At 45.6% G+C, this 25,005-nt stretch overlaps 1 protein-coding gene across 2 annotated transcripts in view; it reads left to right on the top strand.

Moving 5' to 3' along the window:
* The window catches only part of FNDC1 (fibronectin type III domain containing 1), an 80,925-nt gene that overhangs the window by 16,204 nt on the left and 39,716 nt on the right, over positions 1 to 25,005 (top strand). The window contains exon 1 of one of the 2 annotated variants that reach the window (XM_086877190.1): positions 5,521 to 5,731. The exons of the other annotated variant lie outside the window; for it this stretch is intronic. Within the exon in view, the coding sequence (XP_086733316.1) occupies positions 5,650 to 5,731 (82 nt within the window). The 5' untranslated portion in view covers positions 5,521 to 5,649. Of the gene's footprint in view, positions 1 to 5,520; positions 5,732 to 25,005 lie in introns of those variants that run through there. 2 annotated transcript variants of the gene reach the window in all.

The raw sequence follows: 25,005 nt of genomic DNA, 5'->3' as shown, positions 1-25,005 counted from the left end.
GAATATATGAGAGAAACAGCTCTGCAGGCACCCAGGTCAGTGAAGGAGCAGAAGGAGAAGGTACCAAGTACCCAAACAGAGATTCCCCTGAAGCCCCTGGTGAAGACCATGGTGAGGTTGCTGTCCCACTGCAGTTGATGCAGGTCCATAGTGGAGCAGAGATCCAGTTGCTCCATGGATGACTCTGTGTTAGTCATGAAGTTGGTCCATGTTGGACCCCATGCTAGAGCAGAATGCTGTGAAGGAGGCTGTGACCCCTTGGGAAGCAAGCACTGGAGCAGGCTCCTGGAAGAAACTGTGGACCCATGGGGAGAGAGAGAACCTCACACTGGAGCAGGTTTGCTGGCAGGACTTGTGACTCAGCCCCAGAACACTGAGCGCAGTCTGTTACTCAAGGACTGTGTCCTATGGAGGAGATCCACCCTGGAGCAATTAATGCAGCCTATGGAAAGAACTCACATTGGAGAAGTTAATGGAACACTGTCTTCTGGGGGAGACACCCCACACTGGAGCAGAGGAGTGTGAGGAGTCCTTCTCTTAAAGAGGAAGGAGTAGCAGAGCTAATGTGCTGAACTGACCACAACCCCATTCCCTGTGTCCCTGTGTTGCAGTGGGGGAGGAGGTAGAGAAAATCTGAGTAAAGTAAGCTAGTGAATAAGAGAGAGGTAGAGGGAAGGTGTTTTGCTTTTATTTCTCATTACCCTACTCTGATTTGATTTGTAATGAATAAATGAATTTTCCCAAGTCAAGCCTGTTTGCCCGTGACTGTAATTGTTGAGCAATCTCTCCCTACTCTCATATCAACCCATGAGCCTTTTGCTATATTTTCTCTCCCCTGTCCATCTGAGGAAGGGAGTGATAGAGTGGTTCTGGTGGGCAGCTGGCATCCAGCAGGAGCTGCTAAAATGTAGCTCAACAGAAGTAGTGCTGGGCACTTTGTCCATTAAAGTAACAGAATCAGAGATTCATTTAGTTTAGAAAAGACCCTTAAGATAATTGAGTTCAACCAAAGCCAAAACACTGGCATTGCTATAGAAGAATGGCATGGAAAATACATGTTTTCAGACATAATACGGGAAACAAGGCGTACCAGCTCTACAGCTGCCTAAAAAACTTCAGTTACTCCTTGTTTGTTTGCAGAATTCTTTAATGACATAATCTCCTCTTCTTTAGTTTTTGTTTAAATGAGTCTACCAGATGGGCATACAACAATTCTGACAATTCTACTGACACTCATCTGGCAATTTCATTTAACTTAAGCAGCTTTTCATTTTCTTCTGGCAGGTTTTTTTTTTTTTTTTTTTTTTTTGGTTTTTTTTTTTTGAATCTCTACCTAGAAGCTGGATTGGGTAAATACTCCACATATCTTTAAGAACACATGCCTGAACCATTTTGTTATTAAAAAACCAGAAATCTTTCTTTTGGTTTAAGTGGGAAGGTTACTAAAACGTATAAATGTTAATCATTAACAAATACATAAAAGAAACTGTTTCCAGGCAAGTAAACCAGAACAAAAGGCAAAATTCAGCAAATAAATTATTGGCTACTTGTGATTTTCCCATAACAAGTATATATTCTATGCTGTCTTCTTTTTGAAAAAATGAGCATTTATTTTACATGATGCAGCAATTTGTGCTTCTACCAACCTATAGCTCACACTGAAATAGGGCAACCTGCAAGGAAAAGGAGTGGTTACCAGGTGCATGTAGTTTTACATTGCTGGAAGGTATTTCCTGGGTCTCTTTCAGCCTCTTTTCTCTGTGTTAGTGGCCTTCAACAGAATTGTACACTTCAACTCAAAAGAATTAGACAATTAACATGCTTAAAACTTCTTCTGTTCATTTTGGAGTAAAATAGACACTAAGGCTTATGCATTTAAATATTCCTTTCATTTTGTGCAGGTTTAGTGTTAAACAGATGCAAAACATTTACAAGACAAGGGTCTTAGATCATTTAAACAAAATTATGTGGAACGGTGGTTGCCATTAGAGTAAGTGGTCGGAAACTTTCTTGGCAGTGTTTAATGTGGCATTCCTCCTTCCTTGTGCATAAATAAAGCAAATGTCACTGGAATTTAGTAAAAGGCTGCTGTGTTTTCACTTGGATCTGAGGCTGTGATTACAGATTATGTAGAAGACATTACATAGCAGATGTGGCTTTAGCTGTTGGGTGCTGACCCGTGCCTGTATTGTAGCCCATGCTGCCATACCTGGGCTGATGCTGGGGCTGGATCCTGCTTGCTTGTATCCAAGTTAGCTGCAGGCAGTACTGTAGAGAATTGCAGAGGAGAGAAACTCTGTGCAGAGACCTTGAAATTGCTCATAAGTATCCGGACAATTTGGCTCACTAAAATTCTTCCTTTATATGTCTCTGTCTGCCTGAGTCTTCCATTTGTAAACCTTCCCCTACAAACTGTTGGGAGTGTCATTTCTATTTCACAGCCTGCTGCTGTTCCCTTTGCATCAATGACAAACATTCTAGAATTCAAGAGTCAGTAAGTTGTTTGCCAAATGCAAAAAGCTGTTCCATTAGCTGGTATAAATAAAAGAGCTCCACAGAGAATGAAAGGAGGTGAGGCAAGAAGCTCTGTTAGACTGTGCCAGCTGAAGACCTGTTTCAATGAGTTTTCTAGAAATCCTGAAAACAAACTGCTGGTGTATTGCATCTTCTCTGCTCAGGATTTTCCAGCATATAGTGATTATTTGATCTGGCCTCATATGGCTTCAAGAGAAGCATTTGCATAAATAAGAGAGAAAGAATCAGCAATCCCAAATATCCCTTGTTTTGGTTTAAGCTATAATTTAATCTTAAATGTTACACTAATATCACCTGGGCTAATTACAGAAAATTCCTTTCCTGCAAAGAAACAAATTTCACATTGCCTTAGGAACAAGTCCATACTCATTGCAGTATGGCATCTTGGTTGTTTCCTGAGCAATCCATATTCTCAATGGAATACTGTCTTTTAATGAACAACCTTCAAGAGTGCACAGCCCATACAGGTGAGCATGGTGCATAATTTCATCCAGACAGATGTCTGCACCTCTGCATGTTCAACCCTCTGTCTCTCCTGGATGCACTTGCATAGAACAAAAGATGAAGAAACAACTGAGGAAAATAAAACCCCTTGCAGATTTATGTACTCTGCAAAGATTCACTCTTTCCAATACATCTATATACCATTTTGCCTCCAGTTAGTAAGTACCCTTTTTTTTGTTTGTTTGTTTTTTCCCTTTTCAGAGCTGTGATTTTAAAAGCAGAAATTGGGCTTGAGCCTGCTGAGTAATGTCAGCTTCCATGGGGGATTCCTCTGCCACCTATGACCAGCTGGGGGGGTGAGGGGGGCTGTGTGGATGCTGGAGGGGGCATCATGCTGAGGCTGTTCCTCCTGCCTTGCCAGGTACCATTTTCTCTTAGGGCAAGCTCAGACATCCTTGTCAGAGGGTACTGACACAGTCACATTGTTCCACTAACTGCATCCGCTGCAATTCCCAAATGCCCACCATGTACAATGATACCTTTCTCACACAGAACAGCTCTTGCTGCAGATAACAGGCAGGATTTGGATTTCTGTGATGCTGAGATCCCTGACTCTAACAGATACTCTTCACCCAGGTTTACCTGCTAAAACTTTTGACCCAAATATCCAGATCTCTCAGTGTCATTTTTTTCTCTTGCTGTCATGCTTTGCTAATGAAGTGTACTTTCTCTCAGAAACAGCTGGTGTCCCATGTGAGAATTGCATGTCTTTAACCAGTCAAAGTTCAAGTCAGTCCTTGATTCATAATCCAAAAAAGGCCTTTCAAAGCTGCTCTTTGGCATTCCATTCCTCACTGTATGGCTGATGCTACTGCACTGCAAACCACATCCTCGAGAATGCCACTGAGGAAGGGGAGAGCCAAAGCTGAAAGGGGATAATGATGCTGTGATGCTCAAGCAAGAAGGGCACTGTTCAGAGCAATGAGGGATACAGTGACCAGTGATGCCTGGTGTGCTGCAAAGCCAGGAGGCTGCAACAGATAGCAATCTACTAAAAATGTGGTATTGCAGATGTGCTTTAACTCGAGCTTCCAGAAACCCTGTCATCTAGAGACTCCTTCTGTTTGGTATGCTGCTTTGTTTTTAAAAGCCTCTCCCAGGCTGTAGCAGTCAAGTTCTAGGAGGAAATGTTCCAGAAGTGGTGAAAGACAGTCTTCTGGAGGTGCCCACAACTCCCTTTGCTTGTCCCAGGGTTCCTGCTTCAGTTCTGGACTACAGTCCCTACCTTGTGCATGGCTGCTCCAGTCTCAGCTTGCTCCCAGGTTTTCTTACTTACAGAGTGCAGTGTTCACCTTGCAATGGAACAAAGTCCAGGTGTAGTTCAGCAGGAGGCTGTCCCATACCCAGTATGGGTGAGCAGCTGCCAGGTTTGGCTTCCTACGTCCTGAACACACATTCAGCTCATCAGTTAACCCTGTTAACCTCATTTTGGATTCTGCAAACCATGAAAATGCACATATGTAACATATGAAGGATACCATATAATCACTGATACCAGTGGCCAACACATGGCCAGTCTGATCCTGTGGGTTGTGGGACCCTGAGCAGCTTGGCCAGGAGGACCAGAGTGGTGAGTAGGACCAGAGACCCAGAAGCAGGTACACCCAGCAGCAGAGATGTAGCCTGAGACTTTGGAGCCACTCTGTGCCAGTCCGCCATGTGCTCAGCCATGGAGATGCATGGCAGCATGCCAAAAGCAGGTGTGGAGCCAAGATTCCTGTGCAAAGCCTACCCCTGTTATTTGCCTTCCTTTGACCTGTGCTTTTGTTTGTTTTCTGTGTTTCTCTGTTTTCCCCAAAAAATATGGTGTTTATTTTTCCCAGTATCTTTCCTCTCCCTTCACAGCAGGCAAGAACTTTTATGCCCCATTTAGTTTAGTTTTGTTTTTCTTTTTGCTTAGTTTCCACAGCAGAGGTTCAATTATTAATTGTTAGAGAAATATCCTTCAGCAATGCAGCAAAAGGTAGATATGGAGATATGGGTTGGAGGGTTGTGGGAAGAGCCAGACAAGTCGGACTGCAAAGTGCCTTGTATATCTAACAGTGCATCTCTCCAGTGCAAGGCTACTGAAGGGAAAAATTCCGGCCAGATACGGGGTGGAAGTTCAGAAAGAGCAAAAGATGATGTGGAGAAGGAAAGACAAGCCGGTATAGAAAGTTCTGTATAGCGAACCCTGTGCCCACGCAGGACTGAATACCCACCCCAGCTGGGAGGACACAGTGCCACAAGGGGAGAGGACAGAAGGCAACACGAGGGTGCGTGTAACACGCGTGGGCCAGCTGAAATTCCCCTAGGCACCGGGAGGCAGGCTCGGAGCCCGTACTCTCCTCGGGGAGATGTTTCCCGGAGGAGCCAGGTGCGCTGCCCGCCAAGGCCGGGGATGCTGCGGGCAGCGGCCGCCGGGGCGGGCGGGCCGGGGCGCCGGGCGGGGGCGGAGGGCCGGTTCCCGCCTCCGCGGGGCCGCCCCGCTGCAGTGTCCCGGCAGCCCGGGAGGAGGAGACGGCGGGGCGCGCAGGCAGCAGCGGGGCAGCCCCGCCGAGACGATCGCCGGGCGGGCGGCAGCTCCGCGCCCCGCCGCTCCCGCCGCCCGCGCCCCGCGCCCCCGGCCCCATGGCGGGGCCCGCCGCCCCCTGGGCCGCCCTGCTGCTGCTGCTGCTGCTGCTGGCCGCCCTGCTGCCCGCCGCCCTGCCAGGTAGGCGGGAGCTGCCCCGCGCGGGGCTGAGCGGCTGCCGTGCCACGCGTGTCGCCGCCCGGCTGCCTGGGGCCCGCGGGGCGGGGGGCTCAGGGGCCGCTCGGTGCTTGGGGATGCCCAGCGGCGCCGCTCTCTGCCCCCGGCCGGCACGGGGACGGGCGCCGCGGCGGCATCGCGGGGACACCCCGGCCGAGCCGGCGCTTCCCTGCCCCGGAGCAGGCACCTGCCGCCGCCCCCGGTGTGTGGAGACCTCTCGGCCGGTGCCCCCCGCGGGACGGAGGGAGACCCGAGCGGGGAGGGGAGCTGCAAAGCCGGGCAAGCCTCGGCACCGAGGGTCACCCGGCTCTCGGAGAGCGGCCGGGACCCTCCGTGGGTTTGCTGTGCTGCGCTCTGCCGCTCCGCAGCGCCGGGCTGCAGCCTGCAAGGACGCTCCTGGCCAGACGCGAGCGGAGAGCGCCGCAGGGTGACAGCCTCCCGCCGCAGGGTGACAGGGCCCGCCGCAGGGTGACAGGGCCCGCCGCAGGGTGACAGGGCCCGCCGCAGGGTGACAGCCTCCCGCCGCAGGGTGACAGGGCCCGCCGCAGGGTGACAGGGCCCGCTTGCCTTCAGCCCGTGGATGCCTTTTTTCCCCCCGGAACCGCGCACTGGTTCCGCCGTCCCGTCTGGTCTCTGCTGCGGGGTCAGCGGCACTGACAGCGGGCAACACAGCAGCTCCACGGGAAGCCAGGAGAGATCCCTCTTTTCTTCGTTCCCGCCGCCGGAGTCCTGTGGATCCAACTCTGTATCAGCCCGGGCGAGGCTGGCGCTGCTGTCGGAGGTCCCCGGGCCCTCCGGATCAAGTTTAAGCTGCTCTGGAGGTGGCGTTGTGGGAGGCAGTGGCAGATCTGCCCTGTCCTTTCCCTTGTGGAAGCAGTGTGCGGTCACCGCAGCCCCCGCGGCACTTTTTGCACCGCAGACAATGCCGAACCGAATCTCCTCAGCTTGTGTCCGCAAGGTCTGCAGCAGACTGCGGCTAAAGACAGGGTATAGATACACATGCGGAGGCATTTCAGCGCCAGATTGTATCTGCTGGGGTTACAGTAGCCAGAGCGGCACAGGGACACTTGCCCACATGGTGGCTGTCCCATCTCCAGCCCCGTGCTGTAGTGTAGAGGAGCCAGCCGAGGACGGTATCATCCTCCCCAGCAGCTCTGGGCTGTGCGGCAGAGCTCGGGACTTCATTCACCCGTGGCTCCCGGTGAACTGTAGTGTGCAGCTAAGTGATCCTTCAAGGAATGATCTGCCTAACCTGGAACTGTAGTCTCTCTAAAACTTGCTGTTCGCATCCAGGTTAAGCTTGGGATCACGCTCCTGGAAGCGGTTTTATCATAGTGCTCCCTTGTGGCAGTGGTAAATGAACGGGGAACTGGATCTCTGCGGCTACCTGCTGGCAAGTGAGAGGAGGGAAGGGAGCAGGGGAGTTTGTATTCTGCTAGTGAGGGAAATGTGACAAGTGTCATAGCCTCTGAGGAAAAGTGTTAGCTGTTGAGTGCATGCACGCTCTTGCTACCCCGACTGTGTAATGTCTAAAGTGAGTCTTGGAGATTCTGATACTACACAAAAAATTTTGCATGTAATATCCATGTAGTCTTTCCTTGTTTGCAGTCCCACACCGATGTGCTGTAAAAATTAGGCCAGTTTCTGAACAAACCCAAATGTGTTGGCACAGTGTCGCACAGAGCTCTCTGCATGCTTCCCAGCTATGGAACTCTGGAGCACACCAAAACCTGCTGGAGTGCAAATAATGCATTGTTAACCCCAGAGGGGCTGGACAGGACTGGATGTGGGCTGCATGTGTGCTCCCTGTCCTTGTTGGTGTGCTGGCCACATTGAGTGGACACCACTTTCCTTCTCTAGTCTAGAGAGTAGTTTATAAGCTACTAAACACAGGCTGTGTCCTGAGCAAGGGCAGTCTCAGCAGGAGTTCTTTCTCAGGGCATAAAAGCCATTACTGAGCAATTTTGCTGCCCTTGGTCCTGCTTTCTCACACTCCAGCTGTGTTAGAAATGGTCCTACTGACCACCTTTACTGCATGTGCTCTGTCTAGGGAACCTGTCCCAGACTCACTCTGCACTTTGGAGCCTTTGTCCAAATACCATGTCTGTGAGACAGGGAGGCTGCCTTGGCTCAGCAGACAGGCTCCAATGAAGTGAAAGAGTCCTTCAATTTTTGTCTGCAGAAAGAAAGGAAAGATTTTTTCCCCAGTAAGGGTCTGGCATTGAGCTGGTGCTGTCATTGACTGTGTTCTCTTTATCAAAATAGAAAGTCAGTGTGGGGCCTGTGCCCAGGATTGTTGTGGCAGTCTTTGGGCCAAGAAAGTGTAAGAGTAGGGTGTTGTGCTGGAGCCAACTTAGGGGGCAGATCCCATTCGTGTATTGCCAGGAGAGATTTGTTGCTTGCTGCCAGATCCCATGCGTGGAAGAATGAGTACTGACTACAGAAAACAGTCACCCACCCACCTTACTAGCTTAGACAAACAGTATTCAAGCACCACCTGCAGCCAGTGGGAGAAATTTGGGAGAAACTTTAAGAAGTGGCTATGCTCAGAGGAAGAGCCTTTCTGACAGCAGCACTAACTCTCATTTTCCTTCCTTGTCTAGACTGTCTGACATAAACAGAGAAAGCAGAAGGGTCTCCAAGGGAATTTTCCACTTCATTTAGCTCTAAGGAATGTATCTTCTCAGTTATTTAGGACAGTGCTGTAATGGTCTTAACTGTATAGCTCTGTACCAGCCTCTGGGTGTGTCAGATATATGAAAGCTCCTGTGCCGTCCAAGTCTGTGATTCCAGCTCTTCAGACAGCGCGTGGACTGATTTTGGCTGGACGTGTGGTTTAGAAGGTGCTTTCAGAAGCTGATCTATACAGAAAGAAATTAGAGGCGGGGCTGAGTACATGTTGCAGCGAGACAAAGACATGCCAGCAGGGGGAATAGGATCTTATGTCTAGGATCTAGAATATTGAGTGAGCATTCAGCTGCTCAAAAATGTAGCTCAGACACATTCAGTGATGATATTTCCTCTGTAGGACACTGAAATGTGACTTCTAAGTTCTCAAGATAACTTAGATTGGACTTTATATCCGCTTCACATTGCATGCAGCTGTCTGCAATTGGGCTATTGTCTTCACATGAAGGAAGCATAGCAGTATTTTCACCAGGCTCAGTTTCTGGTGCATGTCTAGGACCCGTGGTTTCTCTAGCTGGGAGTTATGTAATGCATCTTTGTCTGTCACTGAGGAGGTGCTCAGGAATGTGGCTAAGTTGGCATTGGGATGTGCTGGCACCAGGCATTAGGTCTCTTAAATTTATGCTGTTGCAGCTCAAATATAATCAGGACTGGAATCCAGTCCTAACCAAAGACCTCTAGAACGAACCTGTGTTTAGTAGCCTGGGTGTGATCCCAAATATGAAAAAAAATGCAGCCAAATCAACATTTTCTTCCCCCCTTTAGTTTTGAAGTGTCAGGATCTGCTTATCTTGTTTAACTTGAGTTACCTGTCTTCATAAATCAGTATTCCTTTGCCTTCCCAAGTGAACCATAGCTACATGCATGCATGTATCATGGGAACATTTACCTTTTGTTGTGGTGTCTGCTGGGAGAGAGGAGGGAGCATGGATGATAGGCGTGTCTCCCACAGACTGCTAATGCGCTGTGGCGGTCACTTCTCCAGAGGAAATGGTGTGGATATTGATGTGCCTTCCTGTTGGGATGCTCCATGCTGCTATTTTCTCCCACAAGCTGCAGATGTACCACACTTTTGTGCAGCCTTGAGAGGGTTCTACCAGCCTTGAGGGCTCTGTACTGATCCTTCAGGCAGGTGCCAGCACTCCCTGGTGTCTTTTTCTACCCCTGAAATTGCCACGTGTCATTTCTCTTTTACAGCTCCCTAAAGCTGCAACACTTTCACTGGTATACTGCACTGCAGGATTGTTTTTATTCCTTTGAATGCACATGAAATTTAATTCACTTGGAACTGTGAGTGTTTTCATTATTCCCCAAGGTGAAAAAGATGGCTTCACCCCTGCAGCCAGTGCCCCTGCCCAGCCCTCAGAGGGAGAGAGGGAGGGATGAACTGCTGGGTTGTGAGTCAGTGAAATCTAGAGGAGAGCAGCAGAAACTGAAGCTGGGGATATCCTTTCCCTCTGTCTCATGAGAAGCCCAAATATTTTGCTTCCACGTGTGTTGAGAACTTCCATTTTAGCTATGTTTGCACTAGTATCGTAGCCCCTGAGGAGTGTTATAGCTTGCATTTTCAGGTCAGTAGAGAAGTGATGGTTGTCTTGAAGAAATGTGAGGTTGTCTGAAAGATCCTTTGCTGTGCATGACCCAATAGAGAGCCTTTGAAATAATGTTTGCATTTTCTTATATGTGCTTGCTATGCTGCTGCTTATTCTGCTGCATTGTTGGCTGCAAAACCTACTGTCTGTGTTGAATTTCACAAACTGAAGTGCCAAAACAAGCACCGCCAAGATCAAGACAGTGGCTTAAATTGCACAAGATTTAAAGAAAACCAAGAACTGCTGAGATCTTCTGCTTTGCTATCTGTTCTCTGAGTCTCAGGACACACGTTTCTTAACTTTCCTCCACACCCTGGATGCCTAGGGATTTAGAGGGGTGGTGTGCTTTAGTCCTGCACCTACACTGCTTGCCACTTACCAAAGGGGCATTTATCCAGGCAAAATCCAGCGGGATTTTGCACTGCCCTTGTACCTAGCTAGATTGACTATGGACACTCTTATCCCAGCTCTCACATTTATTCTCACTTGAGCTTTTGCCTGCAGCACCTCTGTAGTTGGGTTCATTTCCTTTGGGGGATGTACAAGCACCTGGAAAGCGTCTGCTTTCCTTGGTTCCTCTTTAAACTTTAGACAAACCTGTAATGAAAAATAACTTTTTCCACAGTGTACCACATGTTTGAGTGCTTAACTGCTGTACTGGCAGCAGAGTTAACAAGATCAACATCAAACAGTGTTTACACAGCATCCCCTCCATTGCATGGTCTCGATTTGCCTGGGGAGATGAGAAGTTGTGCTGCCAGCTCATGTGCTTCTGGTCTCCAGCAAGACCTGTGCACGCTTCTGAGTTCCTTCTGCCTTCTCTCTGTTGGATGGGACCTGGTACCCACCTCTCTCCAGACCCCTTGTTATATGTCCTCTGCTCCTAAGGCACGTGGCTGCTGGGTCATGTAGCTCTGGGAGCGGCAAATTCTCCTCCCCAGTTCCCTGGAACTGCTGTCTGCGATGTCATATAAGGTCTTTTCTCCTTCTCAGAGTTTCTGCAAATGTGCATTTAAACTTCTGCATATTTTGTACTGTTCACAGGACTTTCAGGATAGTTAAAATCTCTCTGGGTTAAATTGTACCTTTCTCAAGCAGCAGTCACTGTACCTCACTCTCACTGAACTTGTATCCTCTGGCCCACTGTTAGCTCTTCATAAATGACATCTGTGCAATGGGACACAGCAGCTTTTCCCACATTCCAGGTTGGGTTGTGTTCCCTGGCTGTGTCACATCTCTGTGCTGTGGTGAGAGCTGAGCACTCTTCACTCTTCTGAGCAGCCTGCATGTGTCTCCATTTTGGTATAGATGCTTGCATTTGTCAGGTCTGTGTTTAAAGCAAATAGTCTTAAGGAGTGTAGAAGCATGGAAAAGTGTAAGACCCAAGACATGTAGAAATTGTGTGCTCTAAACAGAGAGCTTTTCCTAAACAAAGAGAAATTGGTAATTACATCAAATGTAATACTGAAATCCAGTGGTAAGGAAGGCAGTCCAAGCTTCTCCTCATCCTGGAAGCACACATAAAATGTACATCCAAATTTAGCTATGTACACATTGAAAAGTGGTCTGGAGAAGTGTGCATTTTAAATCACTCCTCTTCAGTGAGTAACTCAGTCATCAAACCAGCTGTTCATTAAACAGAGTAAATTACTCTTTGAGGACTGTGGAGTGTGTTCATATTTCACAGTTCCAATGCAGCTATTCCACTATTACATAGTTATTAAGTCCTCTTGGGCATCCTGCAATGGTCCTAGTTCCAGCAAATCTCTCTGACTGTTGTATTCTTCCTGCACTAAAATGATTATTTTTCCACTGGAAGAGTTGGTTGTTCTTAATATATACATTTGCTGTAAAATAAGAGACCACTTTTCAAATGGTTATTTGTCATGTTTACTGTAGAGCTGACTACTATGTTTTGGCTGAAACTTTTATTTTGGGGAAAAAGTACAGGACTTCTGGATCTGGAATGTTAGTGTTTCCTTGTCTCTAAAAAAAGACAAAAATAAGAGAAACTGAATAGTCAACATAATTTGTTTTGGTATTCTGTTATGAAGTGCTTAATCCTTTCTTTCAGAGTGGTGTCCTTGGAAGGGTGTACAGAAGGGTTTAGCTGGTATGGAGAAAAACTACTGAGTGTGCCTTAAAATTCCTGCAATGGAAAGCAGCAAATGTAACTGGCAAAATGTACTGCTGTGGCTGGAAACTTGTGGTACCCAGAGACCAGCTCAAGCCCTGCCACCTGCCTGGCCAGCCCTCTCAGAGCCCCTGGATGCTCCTGTTGCTGATGGAGGGGAGTGTGGGAGCAGCACCCAGTTCCCAACCCTAGCACCCATGCAACAGCCTGAGAAGTAGCCAGGCTTCATGTTTTCAGCCTCAGAAAGATAGCATTTAATTTTGCCTTTGCTGCTGAGATCTTGGGGCAGGTCTGAGCACTGCAGGACACAGGCTCTAGGCAGATAGATGGAGGGCTGGATTTAGATGCTATAACTCCTGCTGTGTAGTGTCTTGCTTCATGTGGCAACCCCATGGAAGTACCCAATGGCATCAGAATCTGCCCCTGCATGAGTAACTGAGCTACACTTTCACACAGTCTGTATCTTTCCCTTTCATCACCTTTTGAAGCCATGCTGAGTTCAGTGACATAATGGTGTGGTCTTTAGCATGGGATGCATTGCAGATGGCCCTCAGCTCACGTGCCCAGAGGCTGCAGCAGCGTGAAGCCAACAGTGATCCGGTGTTTTGGCAGAGGGCTCGCTGCACTTTGCAGGAGTGGGTGCTCTGGGTTATGTGCTTGCAGCCTTGCTGTCTGCATCACTTGAGCTTCCTGTCAGCCTCTGTCCCAGCTGTGCCATTGGTTTGATGTTTCTGGTCTCCCAGAGCAGAGGTGATATAAACAATTTAAAACCAAATGGCAGTGATGGAAATGCTCCATTTGGCTTTGCCGGTCTGCGACTTCAGGTTGATTTCAGGTTGCATGTATTTTTAATATATATATTTGATAAGTGTCTGAGGTTGTGTTACTGGGGAGATGGGTTGGGGATCGCAAAGCCTGGTTTCATTCAATAGTCTAAGACAAATGTTGAAAGTGACATCTCACCTTTCCCAAGCTCCACTGGCCCTGTTTTAAAAACGAGTTGAATGTTTTTTCCATGCTGCAGTGCTGAAGAACTGCCCAAGCTAAGACCTCACTCTCTTCTACTTGAAATTTTCCAAAAAGAAGTAATGACTGATGTCTTTTGAATTGCCCAGTTGCCCAAAGCTGAATGTTTGAAAAATTGATGTCTTTACAAAGAAACAAAGCCAAAAGAAAAGGAAATTAACCAGAAAAGCTCTACTGTGATAGCACAGAAACAGTATTGAAAACCTAGAAAGTCTAAACCTTAAACAACAATATTAGCAAACCAACTTTTCATGTTAGATGTGTACAGTGATGTATTATTTTGTTTGTAATGTGGTGATTGCTCTGCCAAGGCACTGAGTTCCTTTTCTTCGCTCTTAATGGCTAATGTTAGTCAAGCCGGTCCTCCAAGAGCCAGATTACATGTTTGAATGGGAGTTCAGAGGACTGAATGCTCAGTGAGCACTGTACATGTTTCCATGAAAGCCCTTCCCATCAGGTCAGGGCTGCTGGGTTTCAATTGCTGAGCACAAATTTATTGCTACAAGATGTCTCAGACCATATGTGCTCCTCATCTGCCCTCCCAGCAGTCAGCCCCCAGTGCAGGATGTGCCATGCTCCTTGGAAGTGCTGATTGCTGAGGGCTAGACACCTTTCTTTCCTCCGCAAAACCAGCTGTTTAAATTGCCCTCAGGGAGGGATGATGAGTGGTATGAGACATTGTGGGATTCTGGCTGTGTTTGGTATCACAGCGTGCAGATCGGGCTGGAAACCTGCAGCTAATGATGTGATGTGGGAATGGGAATGAGTGTGAAACCTTGGAGGGATGGAAACAGATTTCAAACCACTGCTTAAGTGAAATTAAAGAGAAATGGCTTTGAACTGACTTAAGTCTTTCCTTGTGGTGGTGACAAGCCAGCTGTGCCATGTTATGCTAGCACAGGGTAGTCACAGGCAGCGTGGTGTGGGCACAGCTGCACCTGCACAGCGGCACAGTGGGAGAGGATGGTGTCCACACTCCCGCTGGAGTGGAGTGAAGGGAAGGAACCATCCATGTGGGTGTCAACAGAGGGAAGGGAGAAGGACATACAAGAAAAAACAAGATTTTTTTTTTTCTAACACCAGCAGGGAAAGAGGAAGGATTCAGCCCAGTGGAGAGAGCTGAAGTGAAAGCTCAGATAAATGATGGACCTCAGGGTCTGGTGGGCATATGCATCAGAGTATCTGATGAGTTAGTATGGGTGTTTCTGAAAGAGGGTGGTGTGTTTGAAGACAGGGGGAATTATATTTAGCTCATGCCTACCATTCTACCTGTTGCTTTCCTTTGGGAGAGAAGCTCCCAAAGAAGATTTTTCTTAGGACTGGACCGTTACAGAACAATCTGCTAGTAATTGTAGTAAGGGTGGCAGAAACAGACCCTATGAATCCAGACATAAGAGCCTCATAAAATTAGACATGGAGTTTGCAAGATTTTTGGCAGTGTGGAACAAACCATTTGTGTTTTGCAGGAGTTGGACCTTTTGCAAATATATTTTTTCTCTGCTTGTGCTCTATAAAAATATTTTTAAAACCCCCAAACTTTTGTTATGCTTGCAAGTCCTTATGAAAACTGAGAAGGCAAATAGTGAAGCTTCAAAATGTCTGTAGGAGCTTTTGAACCATTTGGGGCCCCTTTGTATGGAAGGAAATCACTGTGTTTCAGGAAGCTTTGCCACTTCAGCAAAATGTTTGTGCTACTGAATGGTAGCAGATGGCCAACACACAATATGGTAGCAAGTTCCTTAAGCTACTTGTAAAACAGTGCAAATTTCCTTGCTTTGCTCTTAGCAGTCAGCCTTGGTTTGAGGGATCCAAGCTCGGACCTTGTCTCTGCTGTTGCTGTAGGGCTGCTTCCCCAGCCAGACAAAACACCCAGATTTAGGCTGCCCATAACGCTGCTGGGTAACCTGGTCTTGCCATGCAGATCTAGTCAAAGCTCTGTGACAGCAGAGGATACCACTGCCACAGGAGTAAGGGTTGGTTTTCATCAGAAGCTCAGGTTTGAAGAGAGGGGGGATTATTGTTCATCACCACATCATCATAGCTCACCAGCATTGGTGATGGGTGGGTCAGAGCTCACAAGAAAAGTGACTGGGTGCTTTGGTATTAGAAAGCTTCATTCCTCTGAACTGCACCAGTGCCAGCTTGGTGTCACAGGTCACCTAGCAGCAGTCAGAGAGTGGGCTGTATCAATACACCCTTACACTGCATCCTTCCTTCCAAGTCTTCCACTTTGGGTGTTCAAATACCAAACAGAAATACCCTAAAATAGGAGTCCATGTATGTTGGTATATGTATGTACCAATACATATATACACTGGTATATATATATAGCTCTAGCAGGCTGCTGGTTATGGCATGTTAAAGACACTGGAAGTCCATCCTGAGACTTCTCTCCTGGTTTTTGCAGAGGCTTCATTAACAGGAAGGATTGATTTTCTTTCCCAGAGGCTCCTCTTGCTGTATATCCCACTGGTCAGGGATATTCTGTGTCCTGTGGGGAGAAGCTGCAAGTCTTGAACCTCAACCTTGAAGGTTGATGTACCAAATCAAACCAATGTACCAAATGTGTATTTTTAGTTCGAGATATCCCTGGGCTCACCCAAGGAAGATGGCATAGATTCTCTTTTACAAACCAGCAGAGCTGTGACTGCATCTTTTTGATTTGTTGAGATGCTTTTCAAGGCTATTGATTGGGTAAAATCTTTGCCAACTGTCCCAGTACCTGACAAATCATGATGAGGTGAATCCAAGTGGCTGCTGCCACGTGTCTCAGTTGTGTCTGCTCAGCTGTGATAGAACTGCTTATAATGTGTGAAACAGCCCAGGGCTTTGCATGAAGACATTGCTTTGAATATGTCTGCAGAAAGTTGCTCTTTGGAAAAGAAATGAAATAAGGAAGTAATTTATCAGCAATGAGGATCTGTGCCCATCTGAGCCCAACCTAATACAGAGCTCCTAAGAATAGCGATCATAGTCTTCTCTCCATTCCCTGCCATGCACTTTATCCAGGATCTATGAGTTTTGCACTTTGGGAGCCTTGGAGGGTGTGCCACCAGCTTCCCTTTTAAGGTACAAAGCTACATGTGTACTTTTTGAAAGAATTTTTGCAATAAATAATGTGGAATAAACTTAGTTAGAAGAATCAGAGTGGGTATTACTTCAAGACATGAGTTGTGAATAGTTTTATATTAGAGATAGATAAATAATATTTTAGTGGTTTTTATTTGCATTTTCCATTAAGAGGAAGCAGAAAAGGCTATGTTATTTTAAGATTTATGTTCTCCAGTCTCTGTAAAGAAACTTAATCTCAGAGAGCTGCTAATGAAAGAGCAGAGGCTAATGTTGAGCCTGAGTTTTGTTCTTAGCAAACCTGCACCTTGGGAAACTAACTTTTCTGATTTATAAAAGGCTTTGAAATGAGAAATAAAAATGAAGAGTTTTAAATTTTATTTTCCTTCAATGCATGATGAAGCTTAAATTCCTACTCTCTGACTTTGTGAGTCTGAGGCATTTTTGGCAGTTTTGAATGGAAAGTTGAACATGCACTTCAGCTAGAGATGGAATGGAAAGACTTTACATAAACATACGAATCTCCACTAGATTAAAAAATCTGTGCTATTTCACCGGGTAAGGGAGCAAATCTATCTGTATTGAGGTGGTTTCAGAGAGAGATGTAAACCAACCACTCCAAATATAAGTAGGATGCTTGAGGATGATTTCTTGAAATCTGTGATATGCATAAAGGAATGAACTGGAAGCAAAGCCACACCATCCAGATTGTCAGTGTTTCGGATTCAAACCCAATCTTCATTTCAGAAGTATCTTACTGATCATATTTTTCTTTCTTTTTCTTTTCTTTTCTTTTTTTTTTTTTTAATAAGTAAAAATAAATTTTCGGAAATTTTAAAAATCCTAGATTTTTGAAGCAGCTGAAGCCATGATATTTTTTTACTAGTTGTGGCTTGGTTAACACTTGTTGCTGTGTCCACAAATGACTGATGTAATCCATTTGCTGAGTGTTATGGTAGCTGAGATTAACAGGTTTTTCAGGGGATGTGAAGGTGGCTGAGAGTTGTCACTTTCCTCCCACTGCCCGTCATAACCCAATACAGAGTAGGCTGTAGGCTACCATTTGTCTCCCACTTTGAGGATGGCCATGAAACATCCCAGCAACCAGCAGCTGAGAGAAATTTGTAAGGAAATTGGGTGTTTGGATAGAAATATTTAATTAAAAATAAAATTCTCAGATAAAGTGGTGCAGAAGCATGCAAAGCTCTGTGGTTTGTGCTTTATGGATGTTGGTAACCACTGCGTGATGAGGTTGGAACAAAAGCTGGTGCAGAAAGAGAACTGTGCTTCCTGCTGTGACCTCCCATAAGTCTAGTCTATATCTTCCATCAGGATAATTACATACAATGTTTTTTTCAGCCTTTGAACGAGCAGGGCCTCATTCTTCACTTGAGTGCTTCTATAACATGCCACTGGTTTTAATGAGATTGCACGGATGTGAAAGGAGAGCAGTGGAGTGGAGATTTAGGTTCATAAGAAATGATCCAGGTGCACAGCATAAAGATGCTGCCACGGTTTAGTTAGCCTCCTAATGAGCAGTGCAATTTTAATAGGTGTGTTTTCCTTACTGGAGATCTCTGGCCATAGCTGTGGGGAGCAGGACAGAGCTTGGCTCACAGAAGTGCATGCTCTGGCTCTGACTTTTGTCCCCTGCCAACCCACTTCAAAGCTACCTCAGGCTGCGGGCACGGGGGGAGGGAGCAGTGGTGGAGGGGATGCCTGACAGCCTAGAAACAATACTCTCTTTCTTTTACTACCTTGCCTTTGGGCATCCTTTGAGGTCCAGCTAGAGGGAAATAAGTTGTCTCATCTGCAAGCCTGTGTGTGAGTGACAATAAATGTGGGTAAGCTGCAGTGCAGTAATTCACACACCCAGGACTCACGTCCAGTCTGGGCAGAGCAGCATCATGCAAGATCCACACTGGTGTCAGTGCTGGAGAGAAGGGCGTTTGTGGGCTTGTAATCCTGTCATCCTTCCCATCTAGCCATACTTGTGTGGGCATTAGCTATGGCTAGGGTTTCACCTTCAGCTTAAAGAAAGCTCTGCATATATTTCCTCATGTGGAAATTGAACATTTCCTGGGTGGCAGCTTCACAGAATGTAAGAAAGCCACTGAGTCTAAGTCAGTCTGAGCAAATATTCTGTCTTATTCCAGGTTTTCATAAAACCACCATAAACTTCAGTTAAATGGAGTAGTGCTAGCAGCTGATGTTATTTCTTCTTACTACCATGCTGGATTTTACCATGTGCATTGGTACCAGCAGTCAATTCTTTGCATAGAAACGCATGTAGAGATTGTGTCTCAGAGTTGGCAGTATACTTTACAAGAGGTAATGCTCCATCCTGCAGCAAGCTTTTTGTTGTCTTCATGACACCTTCTGTTGTCGTGGACAAAATTGCCAGGTTGTTAGAGGAGAATAAGAGTGTCCCCTGTCATGTTTGCTGTTAACTTTCCTGACACAGTTTTGATGTGGTGTCTGCTTCATCCTAGACTGTTAGAAACAAAGAAGTTACCACAGTTTATGGTAAATAAAGCACATTAATATGAAAAGAACAAAGTCTAGGTAGGTGAAAACAATGTGGTGACTACAGTCATGAACAGGGTGTGGAAAGACACAAACTTTGAAGGGGGGTGTTTTATTCCTGACAATGTCTTGCCATGGCATGAATTGCTTGGTGTGGGTTCATGTTCTAATTTTCTCGGGCGGGTTCCTTTCCTGTCACTGAGCTTCTGACTAGGGCTAGAGGACAGCCTGTACAAGGGTTATCTAGAAGAGAACAAGGTCAGTTCTAACTTTATCTTGTGCTTTTGTCACGTTTGTGATTGCAAGCAAATGAAATTCAGACCGTGCCACTTAAAGCAGCCTCAGGCTCTGATTTATCTCAGAAACAGGACTTAAGATGTTGTAAGTTGATATTTGTGCCATTTTTACAATTGAATGTCCAGTGAAGCCAAGAAATGTGAGTTTCTTGCATACTATGAAGAATCTGAGTGTCACAGGAGCTGCCAGTTGATTCAAGCAGGAGTCTTGTCAGGCAGTGTAGTGTCAGCACTGGGAAACTTCGGGTGCATTTAGCAGAGAAGCACTAACATTCCCTTTATCCTGCAGCTGAGGAGTTGAAGGGGTGTATATGGCATCATTTGGGATCAATGGCTTTATCAGATCCATTGACACCTCAAGCTATTCCTCCTTGTTGATGTTAAAGAAATAGGTGAGCTTTGCTATAAACTTGTTTTTCTGTAAAATCAGAGAGTCCCCCGTCTTGCAAGTCAAATTTCCAGTGAGGTTTCCACTGAAGCCAGGGAGATTCAGGTCAAACTGGAGTACAGCAGGCAGCCAGTCCCTCCTTACAGTCTTCCATTTTTAAGTTTAGAAAAGGTTAGACTTCAAGTCAGTAAACAAAGATTAAAGGATACCTGTATTAACATTTGAAACTTAGTCAAATATTATAGAGCTGATTTTAATTCATTATCAAAAACTTAAAGTCTATAATTCTGCTGATGATACCACCTAATCCTCTGACAGTTTTCTGGACTCTCAAGGAACAGCTGGAGTCAGAATTATGACTCTGTCCTGCATAGGAAGAAAAATCCTTATACTGTCAGTCATTTTGGCAGTATCTGTGGCTGATATGGTTAAGCCATGTAAAAGAGAACAATCCACCAGAAACAAAATATTTTACACCAGATAAAGAACTTCTAAGACTTCAAATGTAAGCAAGCTAATATTATCAGGACCTTGAAAGATGCATTGTCAAGAATCCCAAAGAAAAATAGACTAATATCAATGTGAGTTAGTATTAGACAGCCAGGTGGAGGAAATGTATCTAGGCAAAGGGATAGCTTGAGTGACAGGTTTAAGAGCCACCTTTCAGTGCTGGTTTTGGAGTAGCTGGTTTTAAAAACACTTCCGAAAGAGGTCTGCCAAATGTTCAACTTTTTCCGTATTTTACTTATTAGGGAATTGGGAGTAATTAAAGTTTTTATGACATTCAAAGTACATTCTTCACAAATGCTGCTCCCTTTTCTGTTAGTGATTGAGGATTTTATTTTAGAAGGGTCACACCCCTACATACTGTGCCTGATTTACAGATTATGCTATATCCATCCATATCCATCTCACTGCCTGATGTATGGAAACATTCAGGAGGCCTGCTGCTAGAATAGGTTTCATGTTTTGCTCTCCCAGAAGTGGCTGCTGAGTCGAGCTGTGGGCTGTATTTCTCCAGGAGCTGAAACAGTGGCCTGAGGTAAACCATGTGTTTTGGAGCCCAGGCCATGCACATTAGTGTGGGTGGCAACAAGGAGCCCCAGGGCCAGAGCTGTGCAGCCAGGAGAGCTTGAAAACCACCTGCTCACCTCTTCTGGACTGTCAGGGGTTACTCTTCTCACTGGACCTAAAGGAGCAATGACTTGATGCCTCTACCTCTGGAGCCAGAGTAGGTTTCAAAGTAAGTTGGAGACAAAGTGTGCTATCAAGGCTTCAGCTGGAAACTATGAAGGTTTAAGCTGTGAGAGCAGTGAAGAGCTTTGAATGCAGTCTTGTGTCAAAATGCATGGGGTGAGGGATATTTTTAAGTGCTCGTGAGACTAATGTCAATCTCCAAGTGACGATTATAAGTGGAAAATGTATGCTGTAGTGGCACAGCTGTGTAAAATAAAGCTAGGGGGCTGTTTTTAAGGCATAGCTGTTCACAGCATCTCTTAAGAAGAATGTGGAAAGAGATGGAAATTGCAAGTTTTAAAATTATAACAGTAGTGTTCTGGGAGCTATAATATGGCTCAGCATGGATGGCTTTTGCTGTTGCAGCTCTGGGCCCAGTTGGAGGAACTGTTTCCATAAAATTTTCTTGCTTGATTAATGCACGCAGCAAAGCACAGCTTAATGAGTCTCAGTTCTCCCTTGCCAAGTGTCATGATTTTACCCCCTTGTCATGCTGGCTGGAGATGCAATCCATGTCTTTGTAGTTGTCATTTTAGAGGGAACCACAGGTGGGCTTTAATCCATCCCTGCATTTCTCTATGTGGTACATTGTTTGCTTTCTCTGGAAGTCTTGACTGACAGACCCTTTCCCAGGTATATGCTGTGGATGGTTGCACTGATACAAATGATGCTTTTCTATCACCTGAGATGCCTGTTCAAGCCAACCAGTCACACCTACAAGGCAGCAGGGTTAGAAGGCAGCTCTCTCCTTAGGGTGACTGACAAGAGGAGGATGTCCTGCCAAGGAGTGTGCACAGCCACATACCTGTTGTCCATACCTCACATGTGGTTGCAGTGTCTGTGCACTTCATCTGTTTTGATGCTGGAGTTCTTTGTAGTGCCCATACCTGCCTGGTGAGCGATATGGTCACCGATGATATCTTGCAGTTTAAAGGTTTTGGCTGTATAAATACGCTAGTGGATGAAGATGAGCAACATCATGACTAGGGCTAAGATATCAAGGGTGCAGTCTTCAGGGAGAACAGACAATTATAGCCCAGTAAGTTAGTGGAAAGGAGTCCCCCAGCTCAGCCTGTGGGTGAAGCCAGTAATGGTGAGGGCAACTCTGTACCTTTGCCAACTGGTTTCACCTGCTCTGTCCTCACAAGGAACCCCCAAAGCTGTTGTCACTCCAGTACTGCCTTTCCTCCAACTCAGTGGACAGTCAGGTGTTGGACAACACCCTGGATGGGCACTTGCAGACCAGGGCCATGGCTGCAGTGTGCTCTGACAGCCTTTGTGAGGTTCCTGGGGGCCTTTGCACAGTGGTTTGATTACTGGAGAAGCCCAGATGTGAGGTGCCCAAAGCCAGTGGGTGAGACAGACGTAGCCCAGCCTCAGTGGGCTCCCTTCAAAGGTCACTGATGCAGCAGGAAGCCTGTGCATTGATGTCAATGAGAGGACGTGAAGCCTTCAATAACTCACTGTTGTTTTTTCCTAAGTCGTAATACACGTGTTAATCGTGTAGAATTACATTCCTGAGTTTGAAAAATGTCCTGGTCTACTGTGCTTAGCATTCAGAGGCTCTTCAAAGGGAGCACTGGAAACTTCTGTTGATGCTGTCAATTTAAAGAATGTCCTCCGGATGCCAGGTAACTCCTCTACAGATGTATAATGAATCGCTTTCCTTAAATCAGACATTACAGTTGGATACTGGTCCTCTGCCCAAAACTCCTGACCAGAGCCCAATGAATTATGGCACAGATTCCATTGTGCTTTGCAGGAGCTAAAGCGTTCCAGTCCCTGCTTTCTGTGCCAAGCAGAAGTGTGTGGAAATGTGCTAAATGATTTTTTAAATTTTTTTTTTCTGTAAGAAACAAAGGATTTTTATGTTGCTTGCCTCTACTGCTTTAACTGATAATTTCCAGGAGGAGATCTGATGTTGAGTGTATAAATTAGTGGCATTACAAGTTGATCAGCCCACACAGGGAAAAGTTTAACAGTGCATTTTAAGATACTAGGGGACCTACTGAGCCAGTAAGCCTCAGGGTGGATTTGTTTTTCCATTTCAGTCCTGCTTTCTCTGGTCATATACTTAGGCTCTTACACGTGTTAACTGCTGCAGTACTCTGAAGATCCCAACTAAAGCTTGTGTTCTGCTCTGTGCCAGGGCAGGTCTGAGGGAAATCACTGAGCCCAGAGTCTTGTGCATTTGGAGCAGTCAGCACATCACAGTTTGGAGGGCCACATCAGCACTGTTTAAGCTGGCTCACCCACTGCTGGAAATACCTTTGCTGAGTGAACTCTTCTTGGGATGGCTCCAATCCAGCCCTCATCAAAGCTGGTGGAATTGCTCACATTTTCTTAACCAAGATTGGGTCAAACCATCAACTTCCAAAAAAAAATCCAGTTAACACTTAGCCAAAGTGACACGGGACATTAATTTTTGGGTGGAAAGCAACTATCTTCCTGTAATACTGTGTTTTTCCTCTTTCTTCTTTCCTGCTGATGTGGCTTGGGGATAGCTGTTTGGTGACAGGTAGCAGTCAGAGTATGTGACGCTGAGGAGGAGAGCAGCCACCTGTGTGGATTGCTGGATGAGAAATGTGAGATGTTTTCTTTCCCCTATGCTTTTCAGTTATGGTAAAATGACATTTTTCTTTTCCTGTTAATTAATCAACAAAGGTAGAAAGCCTTAAGTTGCACAAAGGACTACAGAGCTTAGATGCCTGGCTTTGCTGGTAAAACTCTTCTTTCATTTCTGCTTTCTTTCTCAGAGATCTAGGAACCACGTCTGGCTGAGGTACTTTTCTAGTCCTGGTAGTGGTTTTGAGTGGAAAAGTGCAGGGTGTCTGTAAACGAAGTTTCTCAGCTCTGAAACTGGATTGCAGATTTGTTGGGAAGGTAGAATTAGAAAGAAATTATAAATATGATTTTGTAGCCAGAAAGGCTAAGGAAGAAATACAAATGATAGCACGGTTTGAATAATTCAAAGAAACCAACCGGGCTGGTATGCCAGAACACATTCTTTCCTGCAATAAAACCAAGCTGAGACCCCTCATCCCAGCCTTATAAGGAAAGGTCTGAAGGACCCTGAGATAACTAAAAATATGCAAAAATAGCGATTTCTATAGGTTGTACACAAATGTTACTATATTAGTATACTTAGAAAGATTGGTTAGTTAAGGAATAGAATATTCAAAGGTATAGGTTATATAAGTAGTGGTATAGAAGAGCTCGGTCTCTTTTCACTCTCTTTTTTCTGTCTTGCTTGCTCTTTTTTCCGTCTCTTGCTCTCTCTCTCTACCTCTCTACCCCACGCCCTGAAATAAACTTCTAACACTTAACTCGATTATAGAGGTCTTTGCCGTGTCTCTGACCGTCCCCAGAAAGCGTCTCCTACACAGATTGTCTGTGGTGCAAGGTTCTTACCTCAGAGGACAATTGGTTGAGCAAGCTTAGGGAGCAGCTAAAGACTTCTTAAGACAGGAATCTACTTTTTGAGAAGGATGATTGAACTGAGCAGTTCAGTACTTTTTCTTTAACATTTCATACTGTTTTGTCTGGTAAAGCAGCAGTGGTCTCAAGTACAGGGTTCAGAATCAATAAGTCTCATTTGATGCCTGGAACTTAATTTAATATAATAATAAAAACTGAAACACCACCTTTCCCCTTAAAAAAACCCTGCAAAAATCCCACCAGTTTACTATTGTAGTGCAGATTCTGATGATTTTTGGTCAAGTTGCCCATTTCAGGATTTCATTTACCAGCTACCATTTTTCTGATGACTTTATCTTCTAGCAGCTACAATTTCTGCCTCTAAGCTGTTACTTTGGCCATGGCTGGGTCACTGTACTCAGTCTCCCAGACTTCTGCCTGAAGTGAAAAGAGAGATGGATAGTTGCTTATAGACTATATGGATGTTGTCTACTAACTGTGCCAAGTTATGTGTCATCTCTGCAACAGAAGCCATTTTATAGGTCCAGACCTCAAGTTTCAACTACTTTTTGTGCTTGTATCTTAATAGGTTTGAGTTGTTTGGTATGTTTTTCCCTGCAGTTATAGATTGATTGCTAGGGGTCAGTACTTCCCTTTTCTTCTGGAACTATTTTGTATTTTCCTTTGGTAGATAATTGATGAGACCCTCTGAAGAAATCTGTATAATCTGGCAAGAGCAAGCTGCCTTCTTGTGTGGCTGTTCAGAGGATGTTTTACCCTCAGCTTAGACCTTGTGCTTTGGGCTGACATAATTTGTAAAATGCTTTCCTCCAGTACTGACACAGAGAGAAATTTTGGCAGTACTA

This window comes from Cyanistes caeruleus, chromosome 2 (assembly GCF_971803275.1).
Source record: "Cyanistes caeruleus chromosome 2, bCyaCae1.hap1.1, whole genome shotgun sequence".
Taxonomy (NCBI): Eukaryota; Metazoa; Chordata; class Aves; order Passeriformes; family Paridae; genus Cyanistes; species Cyanistes caeruleus.
The sequence above is the reverse complement of the archived record's forward strand: the minus strand, read 5'-3'. Positions and strand labels throughout refer to the sequence as shown.